The sequence below is a fragment of the Dendrobates tinctorius genome, unplaced genomic scaffold, assembly GCF_039654945.1.
Source record: "Dendrobates tinctorius isolate UK_male_01 unplaced genomic scaffold, ASM3965494v1 ptg000044l, whole genome shotgun sequence".
Taxonomy (NCBI): Eukaryota; Metazoa; Chordata; class Amphibia; order Anura; family Dendrobatidae; genus Dendrobates; species Dendrobates tinctorius.
Genome location: NW_027361712.1, coordinates 21,508,263 through 21,536,101, shown reverse-complemented (window position 1 = coordinate 21,536,101; position 27,839 = coordinate 21,508,263). Strand labels below are relative to the sequence as shown.

The following is a 27,839-nucleotide window of genomic DNA, read 5'->3' as shown; positions in this document are numbered from 1 at the left end:
ACCAATTACCTAGAGCCCTCGACTATTTAGGTCCGCCACACCCACTGGAACATTGCCTGTGCAATGTCTAAACTCAGTTAGTGTTTTGCTGCTGAGGAAGCCAGGCCCTGTTCTGTGTATCTCCTTCTCTGTAGTAATACTCTTAGCCTTGCTTTGTGTTCTTTGTCTGCCCTCCAGGAGGCTGCATATCCTGGTCTCTGTGTCTTGGTCCTAGCTTTGTGTTTACTTGTCCTTCCGCCTGCCAGGAGGCAGAATATCCTGGTCCTAGAGTCTTTGTCCCTGTACCTTGTCTGAACTCTGTCCTTCCCCTGCCTCCTTGCCTTTGGCTTCCTTCCCTGCTGTGCCTTTCCCTGTGTCCTCCCCGTCCTTGCTCTGCACCCTTGCAGCTCTGCCTGCCTGCTCTGCTCCTGCTGCTGCGGAACCTCTTGCTGCAGCTTCTTTCCACAGACCTTGTGGTTCAGCTTGCTCTGCTGCTGCAGAACCTCTTGCTGCAGCTTCTTTCCACAGTGGGAAAGTTTAGAATAGCAGGTCAGTCTGACAGGAGGTCAGGCGAGAGGCGTTCAGTTCTGAAGTTAGTTTTGAGTTCAGTTTGAGTTCAGTTTAGAAAGAGTGCTGCAGCTGCCTCAGTGATCTGAGCCAGCTGGAACAGGAAAGAGGAGAGCAGAAAGACGTAGAACTGCAACCTAAGCTTCCATAAGAGAGAGAAGGAACAGCGCGGAATGAAGGAGTAGGAGAACAGAGAGGAGTTGTGGGTTTGAAGAGGAACCCTGCCTATAGGTCCTCAGCGCAAGGCCGGGGCCTGGTCCCCGAGGTTGTATGGACACTTATGGTTCTGCAGCAGACACCGGTGGAGTAGTTGGCTGTAAATGCACTGCTCCCATCTAAGACTTGGGACACAACAGCAACACGGATAGAGAGCCGGGATCCAGGAGGTCCCTGATCAGGCTACAGCTGTCTGTCATACAAGTGAGGTTCTAGGAACATCTGAAAGGAGGAACTTCAGAGTAACCACGGTACTGGAGTTCTTCACACTAAAAGGCGCAATAGAGGAGTCGTTCAGGAAAGACACATGTTGGCAGAGTGTTGGAGAGGAGAACCCCGACTTGCCCGGGAGGTTGATTGAGTCTCTGCCCCGGAGGACACGGCACGGAGGCAGGCACCAGTGGGTACCACGAACTGTGAGTAAAGCTTTGAAACTGCAAGCCCTGGTGTCCTCTATTCATTCGCCGCTAACACCTTCAGCACCGCTACATCTGGGTACCAGCATCTATACCATTCTGCGCCTCTCCTCATTCATTGCACCTACACTGCCCTGGGACTACAGCTCCACCTGTGGGGAGCTACACCATCTTTGCTGCACCACACCATCAGTCCCAGTGGATCTGCATGCAGCGTTGGCTCAACATCTTACTTGCCAAACACCACGGGTGGCGTCACAAACTATCCATATAAACTACACTATTAACATCACCGTCATTGATATTGGGTGCCCAGGGCCACGGACCGGGTCGCTGCTGCTGTGACACATCCCCCTGACACCGGCCCGGTACCGGGTACCCCGCTGCCCTGGGTTTGAGGGCGACCCAGAACCTCTTGCTGCAGCTTCTCTCCACAGACCTTGTGGTTCAGCATTACTCCGCACTCCTGCGGCTCCGCCTACTCCACACTCCTGACTGTATCCATACCTACACCTCCTGTGTGAACAGGTCCAAAATCTGTTCCTTCACATTCCACTCCTTCCTGCCTGTATCTGTACCTGCACCCGCTGTGTGAACAGGTCCAAACCTGTTCCTTCATGTTCCACTCCTTCCTGTCTATACCGATACCTGCACCTGCTGAGAGCAGGTCCCTACCTGTTTCTTCTCATACCACGCCAGCCCGCCCTGTGTCTCAAGCCATGCCCGCCTGCTCTGTGTCTCAAGCCGTGCCCGTCTGCTCTGTGTCTCCAAGCTGTGCCTGCTTGCCCTGTGTCTCCAAACTGTGCCTGCTTGCCCTGTGTCTCCAAGCTGTGCCTGCTTGCCCTGTGTCTGCAAGCCGTGCCTGCTTGCCCTGTGTCTCAGCCCATCTGTCACTTGCACCTGACCAGGTGTCCTGTCCCCGAGTGGGATCAGCAGTCACAGCCAGACACCACCCTGGAGTGGCACCTGGCAGCTGCCTGCTGCACAACCCTGACCTCACCATTGGAGGCTCCAGAGAAGACCAAGGCAGCTGTCTTAGTCATGCCCCTTCCAGGGTAGTCTGGTGTGTGGCACAGTGGGGTCACAACCCCCTGGCTCGTGCCAACCAGCCTAGGCGCGAGCGTGACAGGAGGCCTATGGGGGTTGCATTATGCTATATAGAGTCTGCCTATGGGGAGTGTATTATACTATAGGGGTCTATGTGGAGTGCATTATACTACATATAGGCCTATTGTGGTGCTTTATACTATAGAGGCTTATGGGGGTGCATTATACTATAAAGAGTCTGCCTATGGTGAGTGCAATATATTATATAGCTTCTGTCTTTGAGGAGTGCATTAAACTATAGAGTCTGCCTATGGGGGTGCATTATACTTTGTAGAGTCTGCCTATGGGGAGTGCATTATACTATATATATATATATATATATATATATATATATATTGGGGTGCTTTATACAATAGAAGACTGTGGGGGTGCATTATACTATATGGAGTCTTCCTATGGGGAGTGCATTTTACGATATAGAGTCTACCTATAGGGATTGCATTATACTGTATGGAGGCCTATGGGAAGTGCATTATACTAAAGAGGCCTATAGGGTGCATTATACGATATAGAGCCTGCCTATAAAGAGTGCATTGTACTACACATGTGGTCAAAATTGTTGGTACCCCTCGTTTAATGACAGAAAAACCCACAATGTTCACAAAAATAACTTGAATCTGACAAAAGTAATAATAAATCAAAAATCTTTGAAAATGAACAAATGAAAGTCAGACATTGCTTTTCAACCATGCTTCCACAGACATAGGCCTGGACAGAAATGATGATACTCCTGAAAATAATGTGACAAAAGGGACATGTTAAATCAAGGTGTGTCCACTAATTAGCATCACAGGTGTCTACAATCTTGGAATCAGTGAATGGGTCTCTATAGAGAGCTACAGATACTCACTGTGCTGTTTGGTGACATGGTGTGTATCACACTCAACATGGACCAGAGGAAGTGAAGGAAAGAGTTGTCTCAGGAGATTAGAAAGAAAATTATAGACAAACATGTTAAGGGTAAAAGTTATAAGACCATCTCCAAGCGGCTTGATGTTCCTGTGACAACAGTTGCACATATTATTCAGAAATTTAAGCTCCATGGGACTGTAGCCAACCTCCCTGGACGTGGCCGCAGGAGGAAAATTGATGACAAATCAAAGAAATGGATAATACGAATGGTAACAAAAGAGCCCAGAAAAACTTCTAATCAGATTAAAGGCTAACTTCAAGCTAAAGGAACATCAGTGTCAGATTACACAATCCGTCGTCGTATGAGCCAAAGTGGACATCATGGGAGAAAACCAAGGAGGACACCATTGTTGAAAAAAAATCATAAAAAAGCCAGACTGGAATTTGCCAAATTACATGTTGACCATTCACAAAGCTTCTGGGAGAATGTTCTATGGACAGATGAGACAAAAATGGAACTGTTTGGAAAGGCACATCAGCTCTATGTTCACAGACGGAAAAATGAAGCATATCAAGAAAAGAACACTATGCCTACTGTGAAACATGGAGGAGGCTCTGTTATGTTCTGGGGATGCTTTTCTGCATCTGGCACAGGGTATCTAGAATCTGTGCAGGGTACAATGAAATCTCAAGACTATCAAGGGATTCTAGAGAGATGTGTGCTGCCCAGTGTCAGAAATCTTGGTCTCAGTCACAGGTCATGAGTCTTACAACAGGATAATGACCCAAAACACACATCTAAAAACACTCAAGAATGGCTAAGAGGAAAACATTGGACTATTCTGAAGTGGCTTTCTATGAGCCCTGACCTAAATCCTATTGAGCATCCTTGGAAAGAGCTGAAACATGCTGTCTGGACAAGGCAACCTTCAAACATGAGACAACTGGAGCAGTTTGCCCTTGAGGAGCGAGCCAAAATACCTGTCAAGAGGTGCCGAAGTCTTATTGACAGTTACAGGACTCGTTTGATTGCAGTGATTGCCTCAAAGGATTGTGCAACAAAATATTAACTTAAGAGTACCATCATTTATGTCCAGGCCTATTTCATGAGTTTTATTTTTAAAATAATTCTGTGGACGCATGGCTGAAAAGCAATGTCTGACTTTCATTTGTTCATTTTCATAGATTTTTGATTTATTACTTTTGTCAGATTCAAGTTATTTCTGTCACCATTGTGGGGTTTTCAGTCATTAAACGAGGGGTACCAACAATTTTGACCACTGTATGGAGGCCTTTGGGGATTGCATTATACTGTATGCAGGCCTATGTGAAGTGCATTATACTATAGAGGCCTATAGGGGTGCATTATACTATATAGAGTCTGCTTATGAGGAGTGCATTGTACTATATTATTTTGGCGAACAGAGCTGTAAGAGGGTTTGCTTTTTGCGAGATGAGTTGCAGATTTTTTTGGTACCATTTTTGGGTACATAATTTTTTTTATCGCTTCTTATTCAGATTTTTCAGTCACAGGACGAACTAAAACCAGCAATTCAGTTACTGTTTTTATTTGAATTTTTTTTGCTCCCTTCACCGTGCGGTAAAAGTGATAAGACCGATTTGTTTGTCAAGTCGGTACGATTACAGCGATACCAGATTTATATTTTTTTATGCTTTGCTCCTTTTACAGACTAAAAGCAATATTTTACAGAAATTAATTTGTTTTTGCATCGTCATATTCTGAGAGCTGTAACTTTAACGCTCTCTTCTTTTTGGTGTTTACAAATACTAACTAATGTAAAATACTGACCATGTGAACATGGTCTAATGATATGAATTACTCCAGAACATGCATGGTAACTTTTTGTGCAGGAACATAGTGTAATCCTCCAAACCGGAGTGACATTCAGCGTCAAGGACTTAACGATACGTCTGTGACTGATCCCCTGTAATACTCGTCTGTTAATAATTACATTTAATGTATTCCATGCTGAGAACCTGGGCGTACATAAACCGCTTCCATTAACGACGAGATTGCTGAGAGTTTGCTTCTCCGATCTGCCTGGCAGAGAGAGCATCAGTTCATTGCCTGCCTCATATTCGGACACTTCGCAGGCTAGTTCTGCAGGGCCTCGAGATGGCTGCCTGGTTAAAAGAATAATTTGGTTATTTGTGTTCCTCTCAATCTTATCACAATAGCCTTCACTGTGGTATGGGATGCCATGTATGAGTTTCCATGGCAACGTCTCCCCCAGATACAGGGGGAGCAATGTAATATAGTTGGCTTCTGGTCTCCATGACGACAAAGTCTGCGCTGATGAATTTCTCCTTTTAAGGCTGGGAGACAGGGAGATTGCTATGGGGAGGGGGTAGGAGGAAGGTAAATTTGGTGGCAAGGTATTCTGCAGAACGATGGAGGTGATGAGGGAAAGCCCTAAACATGAGCGCAGTGTTAGTACAAAGGCTCCAAAAACAGATGGTGCCTAACACACAACATAAATAATAACACATGGAGCATCAAATTAGAAAATGTGCACAAACGGAAAAGTGAAATGTGTTTATTTGTTGCTTGAGCATCACACATTATTTTACTTGGAGGGCATGCTAAAACACAACCCTGCCCGCACCACCCAACAGTCCGCATGAGGTCAGCGCACCCCACCCTCCTCCCTAAATGCACCGATTTTTTTGGCCTCACAGATAATTTTTCTGTTTTGCCGAATAGCCTCAGTATGGGAAAAAAGAAGAACAATGTAGTTATCTGAGTACAATATTACACTTGTACCACTAATCATACAAAGCTGTCAAAATGGTCACTCCGGAAGGCATCAAATTACTGGGCCAACTGGCTCACCGATGCATGTCATGTATTGGGCAATGAATGAATGAAGCAGGGTGCCGAGAGCAATTGTATGAGCTGATGTCAGAGCCCATGACACAAAAAAAGAGCACAGTATTAGCTACATGATACGTATGCAACCACCTCACAGAAAGCCAATTCTTGGTCAAATTACTTTTCAAAAAAATGCAAAATATGTCTCCCTTTTGTAACAGTCAAGAAATGGATCTTGCCAATACCGGATCTTGCCGATAATGTATAATGCACCTGTATACTTTCTTTCCCCTAAATTATTTTGCATTAGTGCAGGGCACATAAAAAAGGAATAACACAAAAATGACATCTAAAGAAATATATAAAATTGTACTGCATTCCCGTGCATCACAGTGCTGCTGTATTATTGCCCTAGGTGCACAGATTCTAATTTTACATTGTGACTGTAATGTCTTCTAGGCCAGGTTCACATCAGTAATATAGCAGGTAAGAAGGCCAATGCTAGGATGTCCTGTCGCTTAATAAATAAATAAATAAAAAATGGAGATACTCCACAATAGCAAAGTGCCTTGTGTTTTTACTAATTATATATATATGGTATGAAAAGTGTACACACATCTGTTAAAGGTTTTTGACTTGCGAAAAAAAAAAAATCATACCAGGAAGAATCATTTCAGAACTTTTCCACCTTTACTTTCACCTATAGTCTGTACAATTCAATTAAAAAAATTGAAATCTTTTCGAGTCGAGAAAGTAAAATAAAAGAACTAAAATCATGTCGTTGCATAAATATGCAATATTGACTGATGTTTGGAAGTGTTCATAATTCCCTCCAGCTTGACTAAAGCTCCAGTTATGGCTACCAAAAACAGCCCCAGAGCAAAATGCTGCCTCCACCATGCTTCATTGTTGGTAGGGTGTTCTTTTGGTGATGCACAGTGTTGCCTTTGCACCAAAGATACCTTTTGGAATTATGGCCAAAAATATCAACCTTAGTCTCATTAGACCATCACACGTTTCTCCCATTCTTTTGACAAACTTGAAAAAGACCAATGGAGATTAAACATTGCTGCATTTAATTACATTGATAAAGGATTTTTTTCTATATTCTACCTGGTGAGCTCTGTCTTCAAAAATCAAATTTGATGTAGGTTTTGGCAAAACGTAACCGAGTTTGGATGTTTTTCTTTGTAAGAAAAGGCTTCTTCCTTGCCACCCTACCCCACAGACCAGATATATGAAGAATACAGGAGATTATCACATGGAGTACACAATCAGTGCTTGCCAAAATTCAATGCAGCTCCTTTAATGTTGTTGTAGGCCTCTTGGCAGCCTCCTAGACCAATTTTTTTTTTGTCTTTTCATAAATTTTTGAGGGATGCACAGCTCTAATGTCACTGTCGTTCAAAATTTAAACCACTACATGATGACTTGATGACTGTCTTCACCTAATGCTTTGAAAATTTTTCTATAACCATCTCCTGACTGATAACTTTCAACTACGTGATCCCTTTATTGTGTTATAAGACTATGGCTTTTGCTGTAAAATGCAACTAAGAAAATGTGAGAAAATTTCTACTAGAACCAAAAAACTTTATATTGGGATAATAAGAATCACTTTATTTGATGGCAGCTGTGCATTGACTACACTTCAGCATGAGTTTAAATGTGGTTAATTCCAAACACAACCACATCCCCACATAAAAGAGGGTGTTCACACTTATGCAACCACATTATGTTAGCTTTGTTATCGTTATTTTTTCCATCAAAATGATCTCAGTTTGCCTCTCAATGGATTTGTACAGACTATTGTGACATTAAAGTTGGAGAAAGATCTTCATGGCGTGATTTTCCTTCTTGACAAAAACATGGGGTGTGTAAACTATTTATAATATGTGTCGATATATATATATATATATATATATATATATATATATATATATATATATAAGTTATGCTGTTGGTGTGGCAGTTTTCAATAACAGATCTGCTCTGCTCTGTTAGATTTGCTTGCAGAAGTAAAACCTGCAATTTTGTGGCAGTTTTGCAGATTATCCTCAAGAAATATGTGGAACTGTGGCATTTAAAAGAAGTTAAAAAGCAATTACAGTATTCATTATGCAATCAATCACAACCTTTAGAAATTAAATGAATATTTTATGAAGGTCACATCAAGCGGTGAGCTTATGTATAGTGATATATCTAATGCCATTCCAGCTTGATCACAAGTCCAGGTTTTGCTTGATGATGTGAATATTCTTCGGAGCACATATGCTATTGATACGGCCCCATGTAAGATGGTGATCAGGGCCTTTTCTCTTAAGACTGGCCACATAGTCTCCAGTGAGTCACGCGGTTGGACAGTTCATCAGTCACAGTACAGAAAGGTCATGACATGATTTTGATCTTTGCTTGAAGAATCCTTTATGTTTTCCCATAATCCCTTGCAACAGTCGCCTTGCTCTTTTGGTCAAACTCTCTCTACGCCCTGGTGGCAAAAGGGTGGCTGTCTGCGGAGGGCGCTCTACTTCATCCTTTCGTAAACGAATTTGCCTGACAACCCCTTCAAGCAGCTCTTGAGTATTATGGTGAAGGGCAGCAGATGTCTCTGTGTACTTACAGCTTAGCATGCCTGCCAGGGAGCGTCCCTCTGGAAGAGTTCACGAAAAATACAAAGTAAACAGCAGTATCATAGCAATAATGGTACTTTGGAGTACAGTAATAGAGAACAACAACAAAAAAAATCCATTGAAAGTTCTTCAACATTATAATAGTACCAGAAAAAAAATGACATAGGACATGACCACATTTGAGCTTAGAGTAAAACATCACCATCAGTGTCCTCGTCACCATCAGTGTCCTCGTCACCATCAGTGTCCTCGTGGTATAATGAGGAGTAAAAGGGTACTCTCAGATTTGGCAGTTATCACCTAGCCAATAGATAGTGGATAACTTCCTGATATCTGGGGGGGCTGTCCACTGGGACCCCCACTCATCCCAAGAACCCTGCGTGAATGGAGCGGTGGTCGATCATTCACACTTCTGATCTATTAGTTCTTAATGGGAACCTGTCATGTTGAAAATGGCATCTGATCTGCAGCCAGGATGATATCGAACAGCAGGAGCTGATTAGATCAATATGCATTTTTTTGTGGGAAAACTCTGAGTACATCTTGCATTTTATCCACTGTAATCCCGGGTGTTTGTATGCAGAGGAGTCCAGTGGGCGGACCTACTTGGTGATTAACAGTCTGCACTATATGACTGTGCATACCAAGATAGCTGTCAATCACTATCGGAACTGCCCGCTAGACTCTTTTCGACTACCAGACAAATACCATGGATTTAAATTAACAAAAAAAAAACCTAGAGATCATACTGTTCTGCCTCTTTCTCTATACCGTGCTGTCCACAGGTCAGACAGCATGTACAATGAGAAAGCTTCCCTTTATTTATAAGAATAAATGGAGCAGCAGTACACACGATTGACCACTGCTCCATTCCCCCAATTCTCAAGACCGGCGGGGGTCCCAGTGGTCGTACCCCCAGCAATCTGGAAATTATCTCCTATCGCACAGATACAAGTTAACTTCCAAACTTGAGACTACCCCTCCAACATGCCAATATGTGACCGAGATTCCTTATGAGCAGTAACTGGGTGCTTTCATATAAATAGAAATAATTGCTCGCGGTGTGGTTTCTCAGGGGGCTTCTTTTTTTAAGTCATTTAAAGAAGGACAACTCAAAAGTTTTCAACTGGGCCTAAGAGCGCGCTCACACTGGTGTATAACATGGCCAAGTGCTATGTGATGTTTTATCGGATAGCACTCAGCCAAATGTTATACTATGGGGCAGAGACGATTCGGCATGAGAAATCAATCGCAGCATGCTGTAGGTGGCTCTGCAAATCGGATGTCATTCAAGTGCAGTCCAACATGCGCAGACTCAGACAGTGGAGGAGACAGAGAAAAGTTTTCCACACCTGTGCTCCGATTCTATCATGTGAGAGAATTAAATCACAGTAAGGTGACCCTCAGATCAGACTCTGACAGATTTTGAGCCGTGTCATTTGAATAATCGGCCGGATTCTCTCACATCAGAGAACATACTCTCGTGTGACCCCGGCCTAATGGGGATACCTGGACCGTAGCAGCGCTGATTATCTAAATTAGGTATGTTGCACACTTTTGCCCTGATTCAGCCAAGCAATTTCACCAGAATTCTGGCTTAAACTGATTTTAAAAATCGCAACATTTGGAAATAACTCGAAGCTTTGCAAAAATTGTTAAACTTTTGGCGTTTTCACGCCAGTTTCTCTTTTCTCAGATCTGTCAGAATTGGCGGAACTAGGGTGGGACACATGGGTGCGACGGTATTTCGTCGTCTGTGTTTCATGATTCAGACCTGTGCCTCTTCATAAATCAGGAGTGTCGAACTCCTCCCCGCCCTCTCATCAAGACCGTTGACAAAAATCGACGTTCTTGATGAATCGGGCATTTATTTTCGATTTTTCTCCGGAACCCAGTATATCACTACAATGTGCAAATATGACTCAATTATTTCAGTAAAGCTGAGATTGCTGAAGGTAGATGAAGGCCTCTCCATGGCGGTCAGGCATGGTGATTTCTCCTGTATTCTTTCTCCTACCGTCCAGCTCACCACACAGAGATATGCTGAACCCAATCTGCATATGTACAAGCCGATACACGATCTAGTATCATAAACTAAATGTTTTTTTTCTTCAGCAATTTGATGAACAAAAGGCAGTTACATAACAGCGTTTATGATATAGCTACTACTGTCCTCCACTTGGATTTCAACATTAATGTATATGCTGTAGCTGCCAGAATAACACGCAATTGCTGAGCAGAAAGGAAAGAAACAACATTCTGTACCTTTCCGTACTGCAGTTATGTATAGGGTTGATGTGTCAGAAGTTTTATCGGTGTGGGGGAAAAGTCTTGAGTCCCCCAATAATCACGAACACCAAGGTGCAGAAATGCTCAGGTGAGCCTTGTGCCCATCGGGTCGGGATTAACTCTCCTCGGAGTTGAAAAAGGGAGCTTACGCCACTTTGCGATTATTAGAGTCTCAGCACCCAGACCCTCAGAGATGAAAACTTTTTTTTTTCAAAGATTGGAAACCTTTCGATATATATTAGACAAAACACAGCTGAACGCACTGATGTGGGGCTACCTGACTGTGACTAGAAGATGTTGGGGGAAAGGAGAAGCAGGCATACTGAATGGTAACATGCCTTATACTTTGTACCCATTGGGGATAAGTCGCAGACCATTGAAATAAACATAGACCCTCGGCTAGGTATGTGGGGCAGACATGACCAGTAACTGCTGGCTGAACGAGCCGATAGTTTTCCATTTGTATGAGAAACATTACTCATGAAAAACTACATCTAGCTAAAAAAGTTTAAGGTAGTGAAACTCTATAAAAAATGCTTAACCTGTTACCTTTTATGTCTCAACTTTGAAGTGGACCCTTTTGCGTGCAGCTGATATGACATAGGTAAGACTTGGGTCTGGAATTGAAGCCATGCTTGGCTTTTCGCACCAAACCTTCGCAATGTAGTAAGGACATTACTTCAATAGGACCAACAAGGCTTGCCCTTCGTGGTCATATTTCCTATCCCTTTAACGAACGTTCACTAATTATCTCTGTGGCTTGAGAGATATATTTCCATAGATAAAAAATCCTACTTTATATTTTATCAGGTTCTAATAGTACACTGCAGAGTACTCGCTTTACTATTTATGCCAATTTTCGGTAAGTATTACCTTCCATGCTGACCTCTCTGGAGCGCGCTAGATCTCCTTTATTGCCAACAAGAATCACTGGAATGTGTCGATGCGGACGGGCAGTGCGTAGCCTTAGAAGAAGACCTGGTAGACGTTGGAAACTACCACGATCTGTCACTGAAAATACTAGAAGGAAGGCATCACCCATCTGTAGACAATTGTCCTGCATCCAGGTATGTGGTCCTGACTGAGAGATTAGGGTCACATTTAACAACATACAAATCTGGGTAATGGTAGGTATGGCACAAGCTACGCACAATATCATCGTGTGGTCCATGAGCATTTTTGTATAGGCTAGGATAAGGGGAAGACTGAATACTGTGCCCTAGGATATTCCATGCATTACTGAAGACCAAATCACTTTACTGTCTTCCTTGGGTATGCGTAGTGATGCGAGTATAATAGCCAGGGCTAATAAAGAGGATAATACAAACATAAATCTTTTCTACATAGTTATCTAAAGAAAAATATATAGTCTTTTAGAGATTATTTGGTAATTATTCACCATTTTACACTATTAACCGATAACAGACCTATAAACATTTGTCACTATTCTACTTTACATGTTTTGGGTAACAATGTAGCATTCTTGTTACTCACCTGTTCCCAGATGTCATACACCATTAGTGTTGTCTTCTCTCCATCCACTATTAGATTTCTCTCGTAGGTATCCTCTGTTGGCAACAAAATTATAGCTTGATCACCATTAGTTCTCGAATAAATGTCAACCCTCTCCCAGCCAAAACTACAACACTCTTTAAAAAAAAAAAGTTACCTGGATGTTCAGACTCATGGGGGAAGGTATCCTGAGTACCACCTCCAAATATGCCAGCAAGTGTAGTCTTTCCTACTCCACTGTCACCAAGCAACATCACTTTGAAGACAACAGATTCTGGGTTACTGTCAGAAGACCTCACAGAGTCAGAGGACCCAGAATGGACACTTGGCCAGTCAAGCTCATCTACAGCTTGTGCACGCCTCAGCTGATGCTTGTAAGGCAACGGCATACTACCCCTCCGGCGTGAGTCAGGTGGAAGAGGAAGACTTCCTCTATGTTGCCGCAGACCCCCCAGTTTTTCTATTTTGTTTAGGGTCATGTCAATATCTAGTAAAAGAGAAATCATCAATGATCAACTAAACTTCAAACTTGACAGAAAAGAGGCTACTAAAAATAAAAGTTTGTAGCAAATGTAAGAGACAAAATAGCATTTAGAAATATTACTTTTCTTATATTTACAAAACTGAAAATTTGTAAGGGAGGTGACTGTTTCAATAATGCATTCTGATCAACTAAATGCAATTACGACTACCTTCCAAGGCTGAAATTGTGACCGAACCCTAGAAATTTTTAAGGTAAGATCCGCAAATTGATGTGATGTGCAATTGGTCCATTAATTAAACGTTCGCTAGTCTAGGGCCCTTTTATGCATTATGTGACCTTAAGTACAGTTTCCACACAACACACAGTGGTTATGGAAAGTATTCAGACCCCTTTAAATGTTTCACTCTTTGTTTCATTGCAGCCATTTGGTAAATTCAAAAAAGTTCATTTTTTTTCTCATTAATGTACACTCTGCACTCTTACTTGACTGAAAAAAATAGAAATGTAGACATTTTTGCAAATTTATTAAAAAAGAAAAACTGAAATATCACATGGTCATAAGTATTCAGACCCTTTGCTCAGACACTCATATTTAAGTCACATGCTGTCGATTTCCTTGTGATCCTCCTTGAGATGGTTTTACTCCTTCATTGGAGTCCAGCTGTGTTTAATTAAACTGATAGGACTTGATTTGCAAAGGCACATACCTGTCTATATAAGACCTCACAGCTCACAGTGCATGTCAGATCAAATGAGAATCATGGGGTCAAAGGAACAGGCCAAGGAGAACAGAGACAGAATTGCGGCAAGGCACACATCTGGCCAAGGTTACAAAATAATTTCTGCAGTACTCAAGGTTCCTAAGAGCACAGTGGCCTCCATAATCCTTAAATGGAAGAAGTTTGGGATCACCAGAAGTCTTCCTAGACCTGGCCGTCCAGCCAAACTGAGCAATCATGGGAGAAGAGTCTGGTGAGAGAGGTAAAGAAGAACCCCAAGATCACTGTGGCTGAGCTCCACAGATGCAGTAGGGAGATGGGAGAAAGTTCCATAAAGTGAACTATCACTGCAGCCCTCCACCAGTCATGCCTTTACGGCAGAGCCTCTCCTCAGTGCAAGACATATGAAAGCCTGTATAGAGTTTGCTAAAAAAATACATGAAGGACTCCCAGACTATGAGAAATAAGATTCTTTGGTCTGATGAGACGAAGATAGAACTTTTTGTTGATAATTCTAAGCGGTATGTGTGGAGAAAACCAGGCTCTGCTCATCATCTGCCCAATGCAATCCCAACAGTGAAACATGGTGGTGGCAGCATCATGCTATGGGGGTGTCTTTCAGCTGCAGGGACAGGACGAATGGTTGCAATTGATGGAAACATTAATGTGTCCAAGTACAGAGATATCCTGGATGAAAACCTCTTCCAGAATGCTCTGGACGTCAGACTTGGCCGAAGGTTCACCTTTCAACAAGACAATGACCCCTAGCACACAGCTAAAATACAAAAGGAGTGGCCTCAGAACAACTCTGTGACCATTCTTGACTGGTCCAGCCAGAGCCCTGACCTAAACCCAATTGAGCATTTCTGGAGAGACCTGAAAATGGCTGTCAACCAATGCTCACGATCCAACCTGACGGAACTAGAGAAGATCTGTAAGGAAGAATGGCAGAGGATCCCTAAATCCAGGTGTGAAAAACTTGTTGCATCATTGTACTAGCTCAAAAGGGTGCTTCTACTCAACACTGAGCAAAGGGTCTGAATACTTATGACCATGTCATATTTCAGTTTTCCTTTTTTAATAAATTTGAAAAAATTTCTACATTTTTGTTTTTTTCCAGTCAAGATGGGGTGCAGAGTATAATTAATTAGAAAAAAAATGAACTGCTTGATTTTTTTTTTTTTTTTAACCAGCAGTAAATAATTACATAAGTAATAGGTTGCTTTATTGTGCGTAATATTTAAGCATGTAAAGGCACATTTTAAAGGGTTTTCTGGGATCAATTTTTTTTTCTTACCCCATCAACCAGTGTTTGGTTAACCCTTTAATGGCTAAGCTAATTTTTCCACCTTAATGGCCAAGTCAAATTTAACAATTCTGACCACTGTCCCTTTATGAGGTAATAACTATGAAAGGCTTCAATGGATCCCGGTGATTCTGAGACTGTTTTTTGTGACATATTGTACTTAATGATAGTGATAAAATTTATTTGATACAACTTGCGTTTATTTGTGAAAAAAAATAGAAATTTGGCTAAATTTTGAAAATTTAGCATTTTTCAAACTTTTAATTTGTATACCCTTAAATCAGAGATGTGTCACACAAAATAGGTAATAAATAACATTTTCCACAAGTCAACTTTACATCAGCACAATTTTTTTAAACATAACAAAAAAAAATTAGACAGAAGGGTTAAAAGTTGACCAGCGAATTCTCATTTTTCTAACAAAATTTACAAAACCGTCCTTTTACTAAGGACCACATCACATTTGAAGTGAATTTGAGGGGTCTATATGATAGAATGGTGTCACTTTTGGGTATTTTCTAAAAACTGCACTCCTCAAGGTGCTCCAAAACACATTCAGGCTGTGTGCCCACGATGCGATTTTCAAGCGTTTTTGCTGCGATTTTCGGCGCGAAAACGTTTAAAAATCGTGTACAGAACGCCCCCCATGCATTCCTATGGCATTCCGCACATGCTGTGCTAATGCTGCGCTTTTTTCCGCGGCGGAATCGCATCATGGAAAAAAACGCAGCATGATCATTCTTTTGTGCGCAATCGCAAAGAATTGCCGCAATTCCGCACCCATAGGAATGCATGAGAATCGCTTACTTCCCGCATGTGGCTATGCCCACCATGCGCGAAGTTAAGCGTCTCATGTGCGGTTGGTACCCACGGTGTGGAGGAGAGGAGACTGTCCTCCAGGCCCTGGGTACCATACCCCTGTAAAAAAAAGAATAAAAAATAAAAAATCGGGGTATATTTACCTTCCGACGTCCCGCGCTGCCATCCCGAGCCTCAGCGTTCCCAGTAATGCCTTGCGGCAAGGTCCTGTGATGACGTGGTCTCGCGAGATCGCTACAGTAACGTGAGACCAACGTCATCACAGGTCTCGCAAGGCATCGCTGGGAACGAACATTTTATCTTTTACTATTGAAGCCGCATAGGCGGCCTCAATAGTAAAAAGCTGGTCCATTTGTCAAACACTATGTTTGACGAGTGTGACCAACCTGTCAATCACTTTCCAAGCGATGCTTCAAATCGCTTGGAAAGTGCTTGAGAAAATCGCGAACAGAATCGCGGTAAAATCGCGCGGGGGAAAAAATCGCGTGATTTCTGGGAAGGAGTCCGGTTTTCATTGTTCGTTTTAAAATGCTACGTGGGCCCATAGCCTCAAGAAGTTTATTAACCCTTCAGGTGCTTCACAGGAAATGAAGCAATGTGGAAGGAAAAAAAATGAACATTTAGTTTTTTTCACAAAAAATTTGCCCAAACTTTTTTTTATTTTCACAAGGGTGACTGGAGAAAATGGACACCAAAATGTGTTGTGCAATTTCTCCTGAGCACACCGATACTTTATTTGTGGGAGAAAAATGCTGTTTGGGCATATGGCAGGGCTTGGAAGGGAAGGAGCATGCCATGAGAGCATACCCAAGCATCCGATGCAAACTTTTTTTTCCTTTTGATCACTGTGATAGGGTCTATAACAGTGATCAAAAGGAACCAATAGGAAAAATGAGAATAAGTACCCTTAGCGGCAGCCGTTTTAATGGGTATCAGCAGTCGTTAAAGGGTTAAAATAACCCTTCCCTGGTCCAGCGCTGCCTCTGATTGCCTACTGGCTGCAGCAATAACAATATGTCTACACTGTACATCACTGCTGCAGCCAATCACTACGTTCAAAGCTGCAGAGCTCAGAGATTGGCTGCAGTGGTGATTTACACTGAAGTTACTTTTGCAACATGTAATCAATCACTGGAGCAGCAGAGATGCAGAAGTGGAGAGGGAGGAATGTGAGCAATAGCTTTTTTTAAATTTTAACTAAATGTCAGTCAATAGGGTAAAAGCATTAGTCTCTGAAAACCCTTTTATTGGTCTCTTTAACCCCTTCATGACCCAGCCTATTTTGACCTTAATGACCTGGCCATTTTTTGCAATTCTGACCAGTGTCCCTTTATGAGGTAATAACTCAGGAACGCTTCAACGGATCCCAGTGATTCTGAGATCGTTTTTTCATGACATATTGGGCTTCATGTTAGTGGTAAATTTAGGTCGATAATTTTTGCGTATTTGTGAAAAAAAATGGAAATTTGGCGAAAATTTAGAAAATTTAGCAATTTTCAAATTTTGAATTTTTATTCTTTTAAACCAGAGAGTTATGTGACACAAAATAGTTAATAAATAACATTTCCCACGTGTCTACTTTACATCAGCACTATTTTGGAAACAAAATTCTTTTTTGTTAGGAAGTTATAAAGATTAAAAGTTGACTAGCGATTTCTCATTTTTACAACAAAATTTACAAAACCATTTTGTTAGGGACCATCTCACATTTGAAGTCACTTTGAGGGGTCTATATGGCAGAAAAAAACCAAAAGTGACACCATTCTAAAAACTGCACCCCGCAAGCTACTCAAAACTACATTCAAGAAGATTATTAACCCTTCAGGTGCTTCACAGGGACTAAAGCAACATGGAAGAAAAAATGGACATTTTAATTTTTCCAACAAAAATTTTCTTTTAGCATCAATTTTTTCATTTTCACATGGGTAACAGGATAAAATGGATCCTAAAATTTGTTGGGCAATTTCTCCTGAGTACACCGATACCTCATATGTGGTCATAAACCACTGTTTGGGCACACGGAAGGACTCAGAAGGGAAGGAGCGCCATTTGACTTTTTGAATGGAAAATATGCTTGAATACTTAGCGGTTGCCATGTCGTGTTTGGAGAGCCCCTGTGTGCCTACACATTGGAGCACCCCCATAAGTGATCCCATTTTGGAAACTAGACCCTCCAAGGAACTTAACTAGATGCATAGTGAGCACTTTGAACCCCCAGGTGCTTCACAAATTGAGCCGGAAAAAAAAAGTACTTTTTTTTCACAAAAATTTTCTTTTAGCCTCATTTTTTTCATTTTCACATGGGCAACAGGATAAAATGGATCCTAAAATGTGTTGGGCATTTTCTCCTGAGTACACCGATACCTCATATGTGGTCATAAACCACTGTTTGGGCGCCAGGCATGGCTCAGAATGGAAGGAGCGCCATTTGACTTTTTGAATGGAAATAATGCTGGAATATTTAGCGGTTGCCATGTCGCGTTTGGAGAGTCCCTGTGTGTCTAAACATTGGAGCTCCCCCACAAGTGACCCCATTTTAGAAACTAGACCCCCCTAAGAAACTTATAGAGATGTGTGGTGAGCACTTTGAACCCCCAAGTGCTTCACAGAAGATTATAACGCAGAGAAGAGAAAATAAAAAAATCATTTTTTTTCCTCAAAAATGATTTTTTTAGCCCGTTATTTTTTATTTTCACGGCGGTAGCAGGAGAAATTGGACCACAAAAGTTGTTGTCCAGTTTGTCCTGAGTACGCTGGTACCTCATATGTGTGGGGGAACCACTGTTTGGGCGCACGGCAGGGCTCAGAAGGGAAGGAGCGCCATTTGACTTTTTGAATGGAAAATTAGCTCCAATCGATAGCGGACACCATGTCGTGTTTGGAGAGCCCCTGTGTGCCTAAACTTTTGGAGCTCCCCTACAAATGACCCCATTTTGGAAACTAGACCCCCTAAGGAACTTATCTAGATGCATTGTGAGCACTTTGGACCCCCAGGTGCTTCACAGAAGTTCATAACGCAGAGCCGTGAAAATAAAAAAATTTTTTTTTCCTCAAAAAATGATTTTTTTTTTGCCCGCTAATTTTTATTTTCACAATGGTAACAGGAGAAATTGGAAACCTAAAGTTGTTGTCCAGTTTCTCCTGAGTACTCTGGTACCCCATATGTGGGGGGAACCACTGTTTGGGCACACGTCGGGGCTCGGAAGGGAAGTAGTGACGTTTTGAATTGCCGAGTTTATGAAATGGTCTGCGGGTGTCATGTTACGTTTGCAGAGCCCCTGATGTGTCTAAACAGTAGAAACCCCCCACAAGTGACCCCATTTTGGAAAATAGACCCCCCAAGGAACTTATCTAGATGCATAGTGAGCACTTTGAACCCCCAAGTGCTTCACAGAAGTTTATAACACAGAGCCGTGAAAATAAAAAATATTTTTTTCCTCCAAAAATGATTTTTTTAGCCCACAATTTTTTATTTTCACAAGGGTAACAGGAGAAATTGGACCACAAAAGCTGTTGTCCAGTTTGTTCTGAATACGCTGGTACCCCATATGTGGGGGTAAACTAATGTTTGGGCACACGTCGGGGCTCGGAAGGGAAGTAGTGATGTTTTGAAATGCTGACTTGATGGAATGGTCTGCATGTGTCATGTTACGTTTGCAGAGCTCCTGATGTGCCTAAACAGTGGAAACCCCACACAGGTGACCCCATTTTGGAAACTAGACCACCCAAGGAACTTATCTAGATGTGTGGTGAGCACTTTGAACCCCCAAGTGCTTCACAGAAGTTTATAACGCAGAGCCATGAAAATAAAAAATAATTTCTTTTCCACAAAAATTATTATTTTATCCCCCAATTTTTTATTTTCCCAAGGGTAACAGGAGAAATTAGACCCCAAAAGTTGTTGTGCAATTTTTCCTGAGTACACTGATACCACATATATGGGGGTAAACCACTGTTTGGGCACACGTTGGGGCTTGGAATGGAGGGACCACTGTTTGACTTTTTGAACGCAAAATTGGCTGGAATAAATGGTGGCACCATGTCGCGTTTGGAGATCCCCTGATGTGCCTAAACAGTGGAAACCCCTCAATTCTAACTCCAACCCTAACCCCAACACACCCCTAACCCTAATCCCAACCCTAATCATAACCCTAACCCCAACACACCCCTAACCCTAATCCCAACCCTAATCATAACCCTAACCCCAACACACCCCTAACCCTAATCCCAACTCTAACACTAACCACAAGCCTAAACCTAATCCCAACCCCAACCCACCCCTAACCCTAATCTTAACCCTAATTCCAACCCTAACCCTAATTCCAACCCTAACCCTATTTCTAACCCTAAGCCTATTTCTAACCCTAATTCCAACCTTAGCCCTAACCCTAATTCCAACCCTAACCCTAATTCTAACCCTAATGGAAAAATAAAAATATTTTCTTTATTTTATTATTTGTCCCTACCTATGGGGGTGATAAACGGGGGGTTTATTTACTTTTTTTTAATTTTGATCACTGTGAGAGTTTATCACAGTGATCAAAATGAATGAATCTGCAGCCGGCAGATACCAGCGGGCGCACTGCGCATGCACCCGCCATTTTCCAAGATGGCCCATGATGCGGGACACCGGGACGGCCAGAGGGACAGGAGGTACCGGGGAGGGTGAGGGGGGGGATCGGAAGGCTGGGGGGAGCAGAGGGAAAGGGGAGGGGAGCTGATGATGACTGCGGCGACCAATCGCTGCCGTCAGTCGGTAGCGGCAGCCGATCGGTGCCATCAGTCAGTGGGGGGTCTCATCGATGTTTGCAGCCATGGCCGATGCTATTGCAGCATCAGCCATGGCTTGATTGTAATATTTCACCAAATTTCATTGGTGAAATATTACAAATCGCACTGCGCATGCGCCCGCCATTTTCCAAGATGGTGGCGCCCATGAGCCGGGACACCGGGAGCCAGAGCGGGACTCAGAGGCACCGTGGAGGTTGAGGGGGAGTGATCAGACTGCGGGGGGGGGAGCGGAGGGAAGGGGAGGGGGAGCAGATTGTGACGCAGCGGCCGAATGCTGCCGTCAGTACGTGGCGGGGGCCAATCGCCCCCGCCAGCCGGTGTGGGGGGGTCAGATTAGTGTCTTTCATTGATGAAATATTACTATTGCTATGATTGGCTGTTTCACTTTCAACAGCCAATCAGAGCGATCGTAGCCACATGGGGGCTAAGCCACCCCCCCGTGGTGAAGTATAAAGGGTCCTGTGTGTACGCGCGTTCGGGTCGGGTGACCTTTCATTGACCCCGGACACCCGACCCGCAGGAGGCAGATTTATACCATGACGCCTATGTAGGCGTCATGGGTCGTTTAGGCACGACTTTTCATGACGCCTATGTAGGCGTCATGGGTCGGGAAGGGGTTAATAAACTTAGGACAGTGCAATGATCATCATTATGTTGCTTTATTCACCCAAAACAACGTTAAGAACCTGAAAATAAATCACTCCAGTGCTGACCCCTAGGTGTCTCCTTTCAGTCTTTGTATCCACTGCCTGTTGTGATAGATTCAGGTTTTTGTCTGCCTGCATATATAGACATACCGGGCGGGATTTCAGTTTAGTGCAGATAAGCCACTGAACAATGGCAGGAATAATGTATACTCAGAATAGAGTGAAGGAAGTTATACCACCTGTAGTGCTGGCATAATGCTAGTGAACAGACTCCAAGACAGTGGATGGCAAGCTGCAGAGCATGAGTATGAGTATTGGGTCACATTTTGAACATTAAAGACCGGTATGTGCACCAAAAACAGGTTTTAATTTGTTGTAGGTGATGAGATCAACAATACAAGCCTTAACTTTGATTTTAAGTGAGATTACAGGTATGCTTAAAGGGAACCTGTCACCTGTTTTGGCTGCTATAAGATGTGGCCACTGCCTTTCAGGGCTTATCTACAGCAATCTATAATGCTGTAGATAAGCCCCCAATCCGACCTGAAATATAACAAAAATAAGTTTTATTATACTCACCTGGCTGGGGGGGGGGCAGTCCGGTCTGAGGGGTGTTGCAGGTTCGGGTCCGGCACCTCCCATCTTCTTGTGATGCCGTCCTCCTGCTTGCTTCATCGCTCCCCAGCATCGCGCTCCTGCACAGGAGTACTTCTCTGTTCTGTTGAGGGCAGAGCAAAGTACTGCAGTGCGCAGGTGCTGGGCCTCTCTGACCTTTCCCGGCGTTTTGTTCAGCCGGTGGGGGATGGGACCCCTATGTCTTTGCCCCTGATGAACCCTCAATGACTAGGAGGGGGAAACGCGTTGGGCGTTCTCGGCTCATCAATGGCTGATAAGTATTTTGTTTTTTGATTGTCAGACCAACTTTACAATTTACATTGTGTTGTTTTTATGGCTATTGGTGGCCATTGTACTCGATGGTATATCTATAGTGCCATGATTTGCCATGAAGATCATTTAATTCTGGCTGAAATGAGCTTTTTGATGGACTAATAGGTCCTTTATTTATGAACTACTGTTGGTCTGCAAATATACGGTGGAAGTGTTGCTGCTAATGATGGTGGTTATTTAACCTGTTATTGTAGACTTTTTTTTTAGGCAATATTAATGGTATATGTCCCTCTGCAGTAGATGTATTTTTTATTACGAGATAAGATTTATGTACTGCATGGACTATGGTTCTCTCTTTGCAGCATATGTATTTTTAATTACGAGATAAGCTATCTATAGCTGCATTTTTCCATTTTTCTGAGCCTTTTTTGTTTACGAGATAAGTCTACAGCGCTTCAGCACTTTCCTTGTATAAGGACGTATTCATGTCTACCCATTAAGGTTTTTTCGAGTATATCTGTTTGAGTGTGTTTTTTCTGTGTATCCCTTTTTTTGTTTTGCTAGGGTGATATAGGGTTTTTAGGGCTACCGACGTTGAGCGGGGGCGCCACATCGTCAACAACTAGGGTGCCAACCTCCGCGGTCAGGAAGGGACACATTAGGGTTCACTAGGGAGAGGTTCCCCCCTTCCTTTGATAATAATTACTTGATTACTAATTTTTTGTGTGTCTTGTATTTAGTTATTAATCAGTACCCATTATCTCCCAGCATCTAGCTTTCTATTTTTTAGGATTATTTAATTAAAGGTTTATTTTTAAGAGTCTTTTTTTCTTTCTTGGTTTTGATAACCTACAAGTGTACAAAGATATTATATAGTCACCATGTGACTAGTGGGCCTGTGTAACTTCAAATGCCAGGGCTGAATATTAGTCCCAGTCCGGCCCTGGATCCTTGGGTTAGAATCATACCAAGGACAACATCTGCAAGAAGTTTGTATGTTCTACCTGTATTTGTGAGGTTTGCTCCCACTCTCCAATACATACTGATAGAGAATTTAGACTGTGAGCCCCAATGGGGAAAGTGATGACGTCTGTAGAGCACAGTAGAATGATATGAGTGAGAGTAGGATGACGCAGATCATGGTATCAGAGATTAGAAGATATCGGTTGCATCATATATGTAAATCGTTATTAAGACACATCCAGTATATTAAAGTGGATCCAAAAGCTACTTTAATTTTTTCTAAAACTGTTGGAAGCGCTTGCATTTTTTTAATTGATGAACTCATTGCACATCCCATGTTCACACTTCTCCCACTATTGCCATGCCAGCGCCTCAGAATTATATAATGACACTTGTGCCTTCTTTCTAATCCAGGATCATCTGCGATCAGTATCCAGGACAAGCAGAGATTACCGCACACAAGTCTAAAAGAAGCAAGTTTATTTCTGGGAGGCGTCTCACTTTGTGAAAAATATATTTTTCCCCTAATTCTTTTGCTGAACATTAGCACATAACAGATCTAGAAGGCGACTGTCCTATATCAGGAAACCTACAGGAAAATATTACTAGAAAACAACTAATAATGTAAGAAATCATCACTGTTATTTTGTCATCCCACTCCAAGGAAGTCCATCTTTACAACTCATGAATGTGTCTTCTTTTTCTTCATCACTATCAGCATAAGGTTGGGCACATGCCAAGGCAACGTGTTCAGGGCATGTGACCGCTCTGCGGCATTGGCAGCGCCATAGCGGAAGCACCTGGCTTTCCAATGTGGCCATAGTAATCCTGGAACGCCCATACAGGTGGCCCAGACCGGTGGCTTCTCCTCTGTCCATCCATCCCAGACTGTGGTCAGTGATCAGACCTGCCAGGCAGACTCCTTGCCTCATCTTTCAAAGACCTGACTCCTGGGAATAGGCTACAGAAATGTATTATTCAGGAAGCCCTGGAGATCACTGATGACCATGGCTGGTCAGTAAACCTGAAGAAGGATCTTCTTACAGTTCTCCATTGGATTTACGTGATCCGCAGACATATTTAACTCTCTCCATTCCTGACAGATGTCATTTTAATATTAGTATCTAACTACACAGTGGCTAATACATTCCATTCTGCAGCCACCATGGCTCATATCATGACACTGGCATTTCTAAGGGAGGTCCCAATCTCAATATATGCCGATGACATTACAGAACAGGTGCCAGCTACGCTGGGAAGACATGCTGCGGAAGATAATGGAAAAGTCAATTCTGTTGTTGGCCTCTGGCCAGACAGGTAATGATAGGGATCCTCCACATAGACCATCACCAGGCTGCTGGTTACCCCTTCTCTCCCAGGTTGTTAGCCCCCGGTCAGACAGGTAATGATAGGGATCCTCCACATAGACCATCACCAGGAGCTGCTGGTAACCCCCTCTCTCCCAGGTTGTTAGCCCCTGGTCAGACAGGTAATGATAGCGATCCTCCACATAGACCATCACCAGGCTGCTGGTAACCCCTTCTCTCCCAGGTTGTTAGCCCCCGGTCAGACAGGTAATGATAGGGATCCTCCACATAGACCATCACCAGGAGCTGCTGGTAACCCCCTCTCTCCCAGGTTGTTAGCCCTGGTCAGACAGGTAATGATAGGGATCCTCCACATAGACCATCACCAGGAGCTGCTGGTAACCCCCTCTCTCCCAGGTTGTTAGCCCCTGGTCAGACAGGTAATGATAGGGATCCTCCACATAGACCATCACCAGGAGCTGCTGGTAACCCCCTCTCTCCCAGGTTGTTAGCCCCTGGTCAGACAGGTAATGATAGGGATCCTCCACATAGACCATCACCAGGAGCTGCTGGTAACCCCCTCTCTCCCAGGTTGTTAGCCCCTGGTCAGACAGGTAATGATAGGGATCCTCCACATAGACCATCACCAGGAGCTGCTGGTAACCCCTTCTCTCCCAGGTTGTTAGCCCCTGGTCAGACAGGTAATGATAGGGATCCTCCACATAGACCATCACCAGGAGCTGCTGGTAACCCCTTTTCTCCCAGGTTGCTAGCCCCGGTCAGACAGGTAATGATAGGGATCCTCCACATAGACCATCACCAGGAGCTGCTGGTAACCCTTTCGCTCCCAGGTTGTTAGCCCCGGTCAGACAGGCAATGATAGGGATCCTCCACATAGACCATCACCAGGAGCTGCTGGTAACCCCTTCTCTCCCAGGTTGTTAGCCCCGGTCAGACAGTTAATGATAGGGATCCTCCACATAGACCATCACCAGGAGCTGCTGGTAACCCCTTCTCTCCCAGGTTGTTAGCCCCGGTCAGACAGTTAATGATAGGGATCCTTCACATAGACCATCACCAGGAGCTGCTGGTAACCCCTTCTCTCCCAGGTTGTTAGCCCCTGGTCAGACAGGTAATGATAGGGATCCTCCACATAGACCATCACCAGGAGCTGCTGGTAACCCCTTTTCTCCCAGGTTGCTAGCCCCGGTCAGACAGGTAATGATAGGGATCCTCCACATAGACCATCACCAGGAGCTGCTGGTAACCCTTTCGCTCCCAGGTTGTTAGCCCCGGTCAGACAGGCAATGATAGAGATCCTCCACATAGACCATCACCAGGAGCTGCTGGTAACCCCTTCTCTCCCAGGTTGTTAGCCCCGGTCAGACAGGCAGTGATAGGGATCCTTCACATAGACCATCACCAGGAGCTGCTGGTAACCCCTTCTCTCCCAGGTTGTTAGCCCCGGTCAGACGGTCAGACAGTTAATGATAGGGATCCTTCACATAGACCATCACCAGGAGCTGCTGGTAACCCCTTCTCTCCCAGGTTGTTAGCCCCGGTCAGACAGTTAATGATAGGGATCCTTCACATAGACCATCACCAGGAGCTGCTGGTAACCCCTTCTCTCCCAGGTTGTTAGCCCTGGTCAGACAGTTAATGATAGGGATCCTTCACATAGACCATCACCAGGAGCTGCTGGTAACCCCTTCTCTCCCAGGTTGTTAGCCCCGGTCAGACAGGTAATGATAGGCATCCTTCACATAGACCATCACCAGGAGCTGCTGGTAACCCATTCTCTCCCAGTGATGCAGACTCTGCAATCTACAAAGCAAACGTTTGCAGAAACTTATCAAGTATTGAGATCAGATCTGCTCTGAAATCATGTATTTCAGTATACATCCCATCATGTCAGAAGATCAGAATGACACACTATCGCCATGCCCTCATCGTACTGCTAAACTGACACCTACCTGTAAGTCCCCTGGCTCTGACACCTGTCTGCAGTCCCTGTCTTCTGCCTGAGTCCTGTGTGTGACAGATGCTCAATTCCATCTGCTCGGTCCCTGCCCAATCCCTTTAAATATCTCCCAGTAGACACACACCGTGGGCTGGGGAGACCCTCCCTCTCCTGACGGGAGATATGCAGATTAGGCAGTGACATCACGGGATTCCCTCTCCAGATCACGTGGTGCTGCTTCCCGCGCTCTTCAGTCATGAGGTGAGGTGGCTGAGGGTGCAGCTGGTGAGGGGGATGAGTGGGGGGTTGTGGGCACGGTGAATGCCCATTCCACTCTAAGAGCAGAATTGCACACTGTGAATATTGCAATAACCCACGTACACTCACCTGCTCTCCAATGTTAGCAACATTTCAGCATTTTTTTTTTAAATATTTAATCCCTTCAGGGCGATTTTTGATATCACAGATTCATAAAACAGACAAGTAGTATTGTGTACAAATAAAACTTAAATCCTAAAAATGATATACCACACTTCGGAATAGTAAAAGTATATTATTTTTCTAGAAATGTGTATGTATATACATATATATATATATATATATATATATATATCACATTCAAATCTATGTATGCCGGGAAAATTCAAAAGACTCTAAAGGCAGAGAAATGAGGGTAAGGGTATAATAGAGCAACAGCTAATACTGTATAACCAGCGATAAATAAATCATGTACAAAAGTAGTAATGAAGAAGAATAATAATACACAGTGATAAAATATAGTTAATCCATCAATCTACAACATATACTGGCTTGTAAAAGTTTAGGCACCCCTGGTCAAAATTCCTGTTATTGTGAACAGTTAAAGGGAACTGAACCTGTCACCTGTTTTGGCCACTATAAGATGTGGCCACTGCCTTTCAGGGCTTAGCTACAGCATTCTATAATGCTGTATATAAGCCCCTGATCCGACCTGCGTATTTACTGTCATGTGCCCTGTTGAAGGCAGAGTAAAGTACTGCAGTGCGCAGGTGCTGGGCCTCTCTGACCTTTCCTGGCTCCTGCGCACTGCAGTACTTTGCTCTGCCGTCAACAGGGCACATAAATACGGCTGTGCCAAAGCGCGATGCCGGGGAGCGATGAAGCAACAGGAGGGCAGCATCGCAAGAAGATGGGAGGCGCCGGACCTGGACCTGCGACACCCATTGGACCAGACCGCCCTGCAGGTGAATATAATAAAACTTATTTTTCTTGTCTTTCAGGTCGGACCGGGGGCTTATCTACAGCATTATAGAATGCTGTAGATAAGCTCTGAAAGGCAGTGGCCGCATCTTATATCGGCCAAACCTGGTGATAGGTTCGCTTTAAGCAAGTTGAAATGATCTCTAAAATGGCTAAAGTTAAAGATGACAAATTTCCTTTGTATTTTAGGCAAAATATATATATTTAGCGATGAACTCACACCGCGACACCCCACCTGACGTCACTATTATGTTGGAGGGATCACGTAATGTGGTCTTCCCACTTTCACCAACTTGATGTTCCGCACTCCCTGAG

At 43.5% G+C, this 27,839-nt stretch overlaps 1 protein-coding gene across 1 annotated transcript; it reads right to left on the bottom strand.

Moving 5' to 3' along the window:
* Positions 1–5,679: 5,679 nt before the first annotated feature.
* REM2 (RRAD and GEM like GTPase 2) lies at positions 5,680–26,428 on the bottom strand. Its single transcript, XM_073575430.1, has 5 exons — positions 26,299–26,428; positions 12,559–12,888; positions 12,384–12,457; positions 11,763–11,970; positions 5,680–8,620 (listed from the first exon to the last, which is right to left on the bottom strand). Exons 1-5 carry the CDS (start codon positions 26,378–26,380, stop codon positions 8,343–8,345), a joined length of 972 nt encoding a protein of 323 aa, XP_073431531.1. The 5' UTR covers positions 26,381–26,428; the 3' UTR covers positions 5,680–8,342.
* Positions 26,429–27,839: the final 1,411 nt, after the last annotated feature.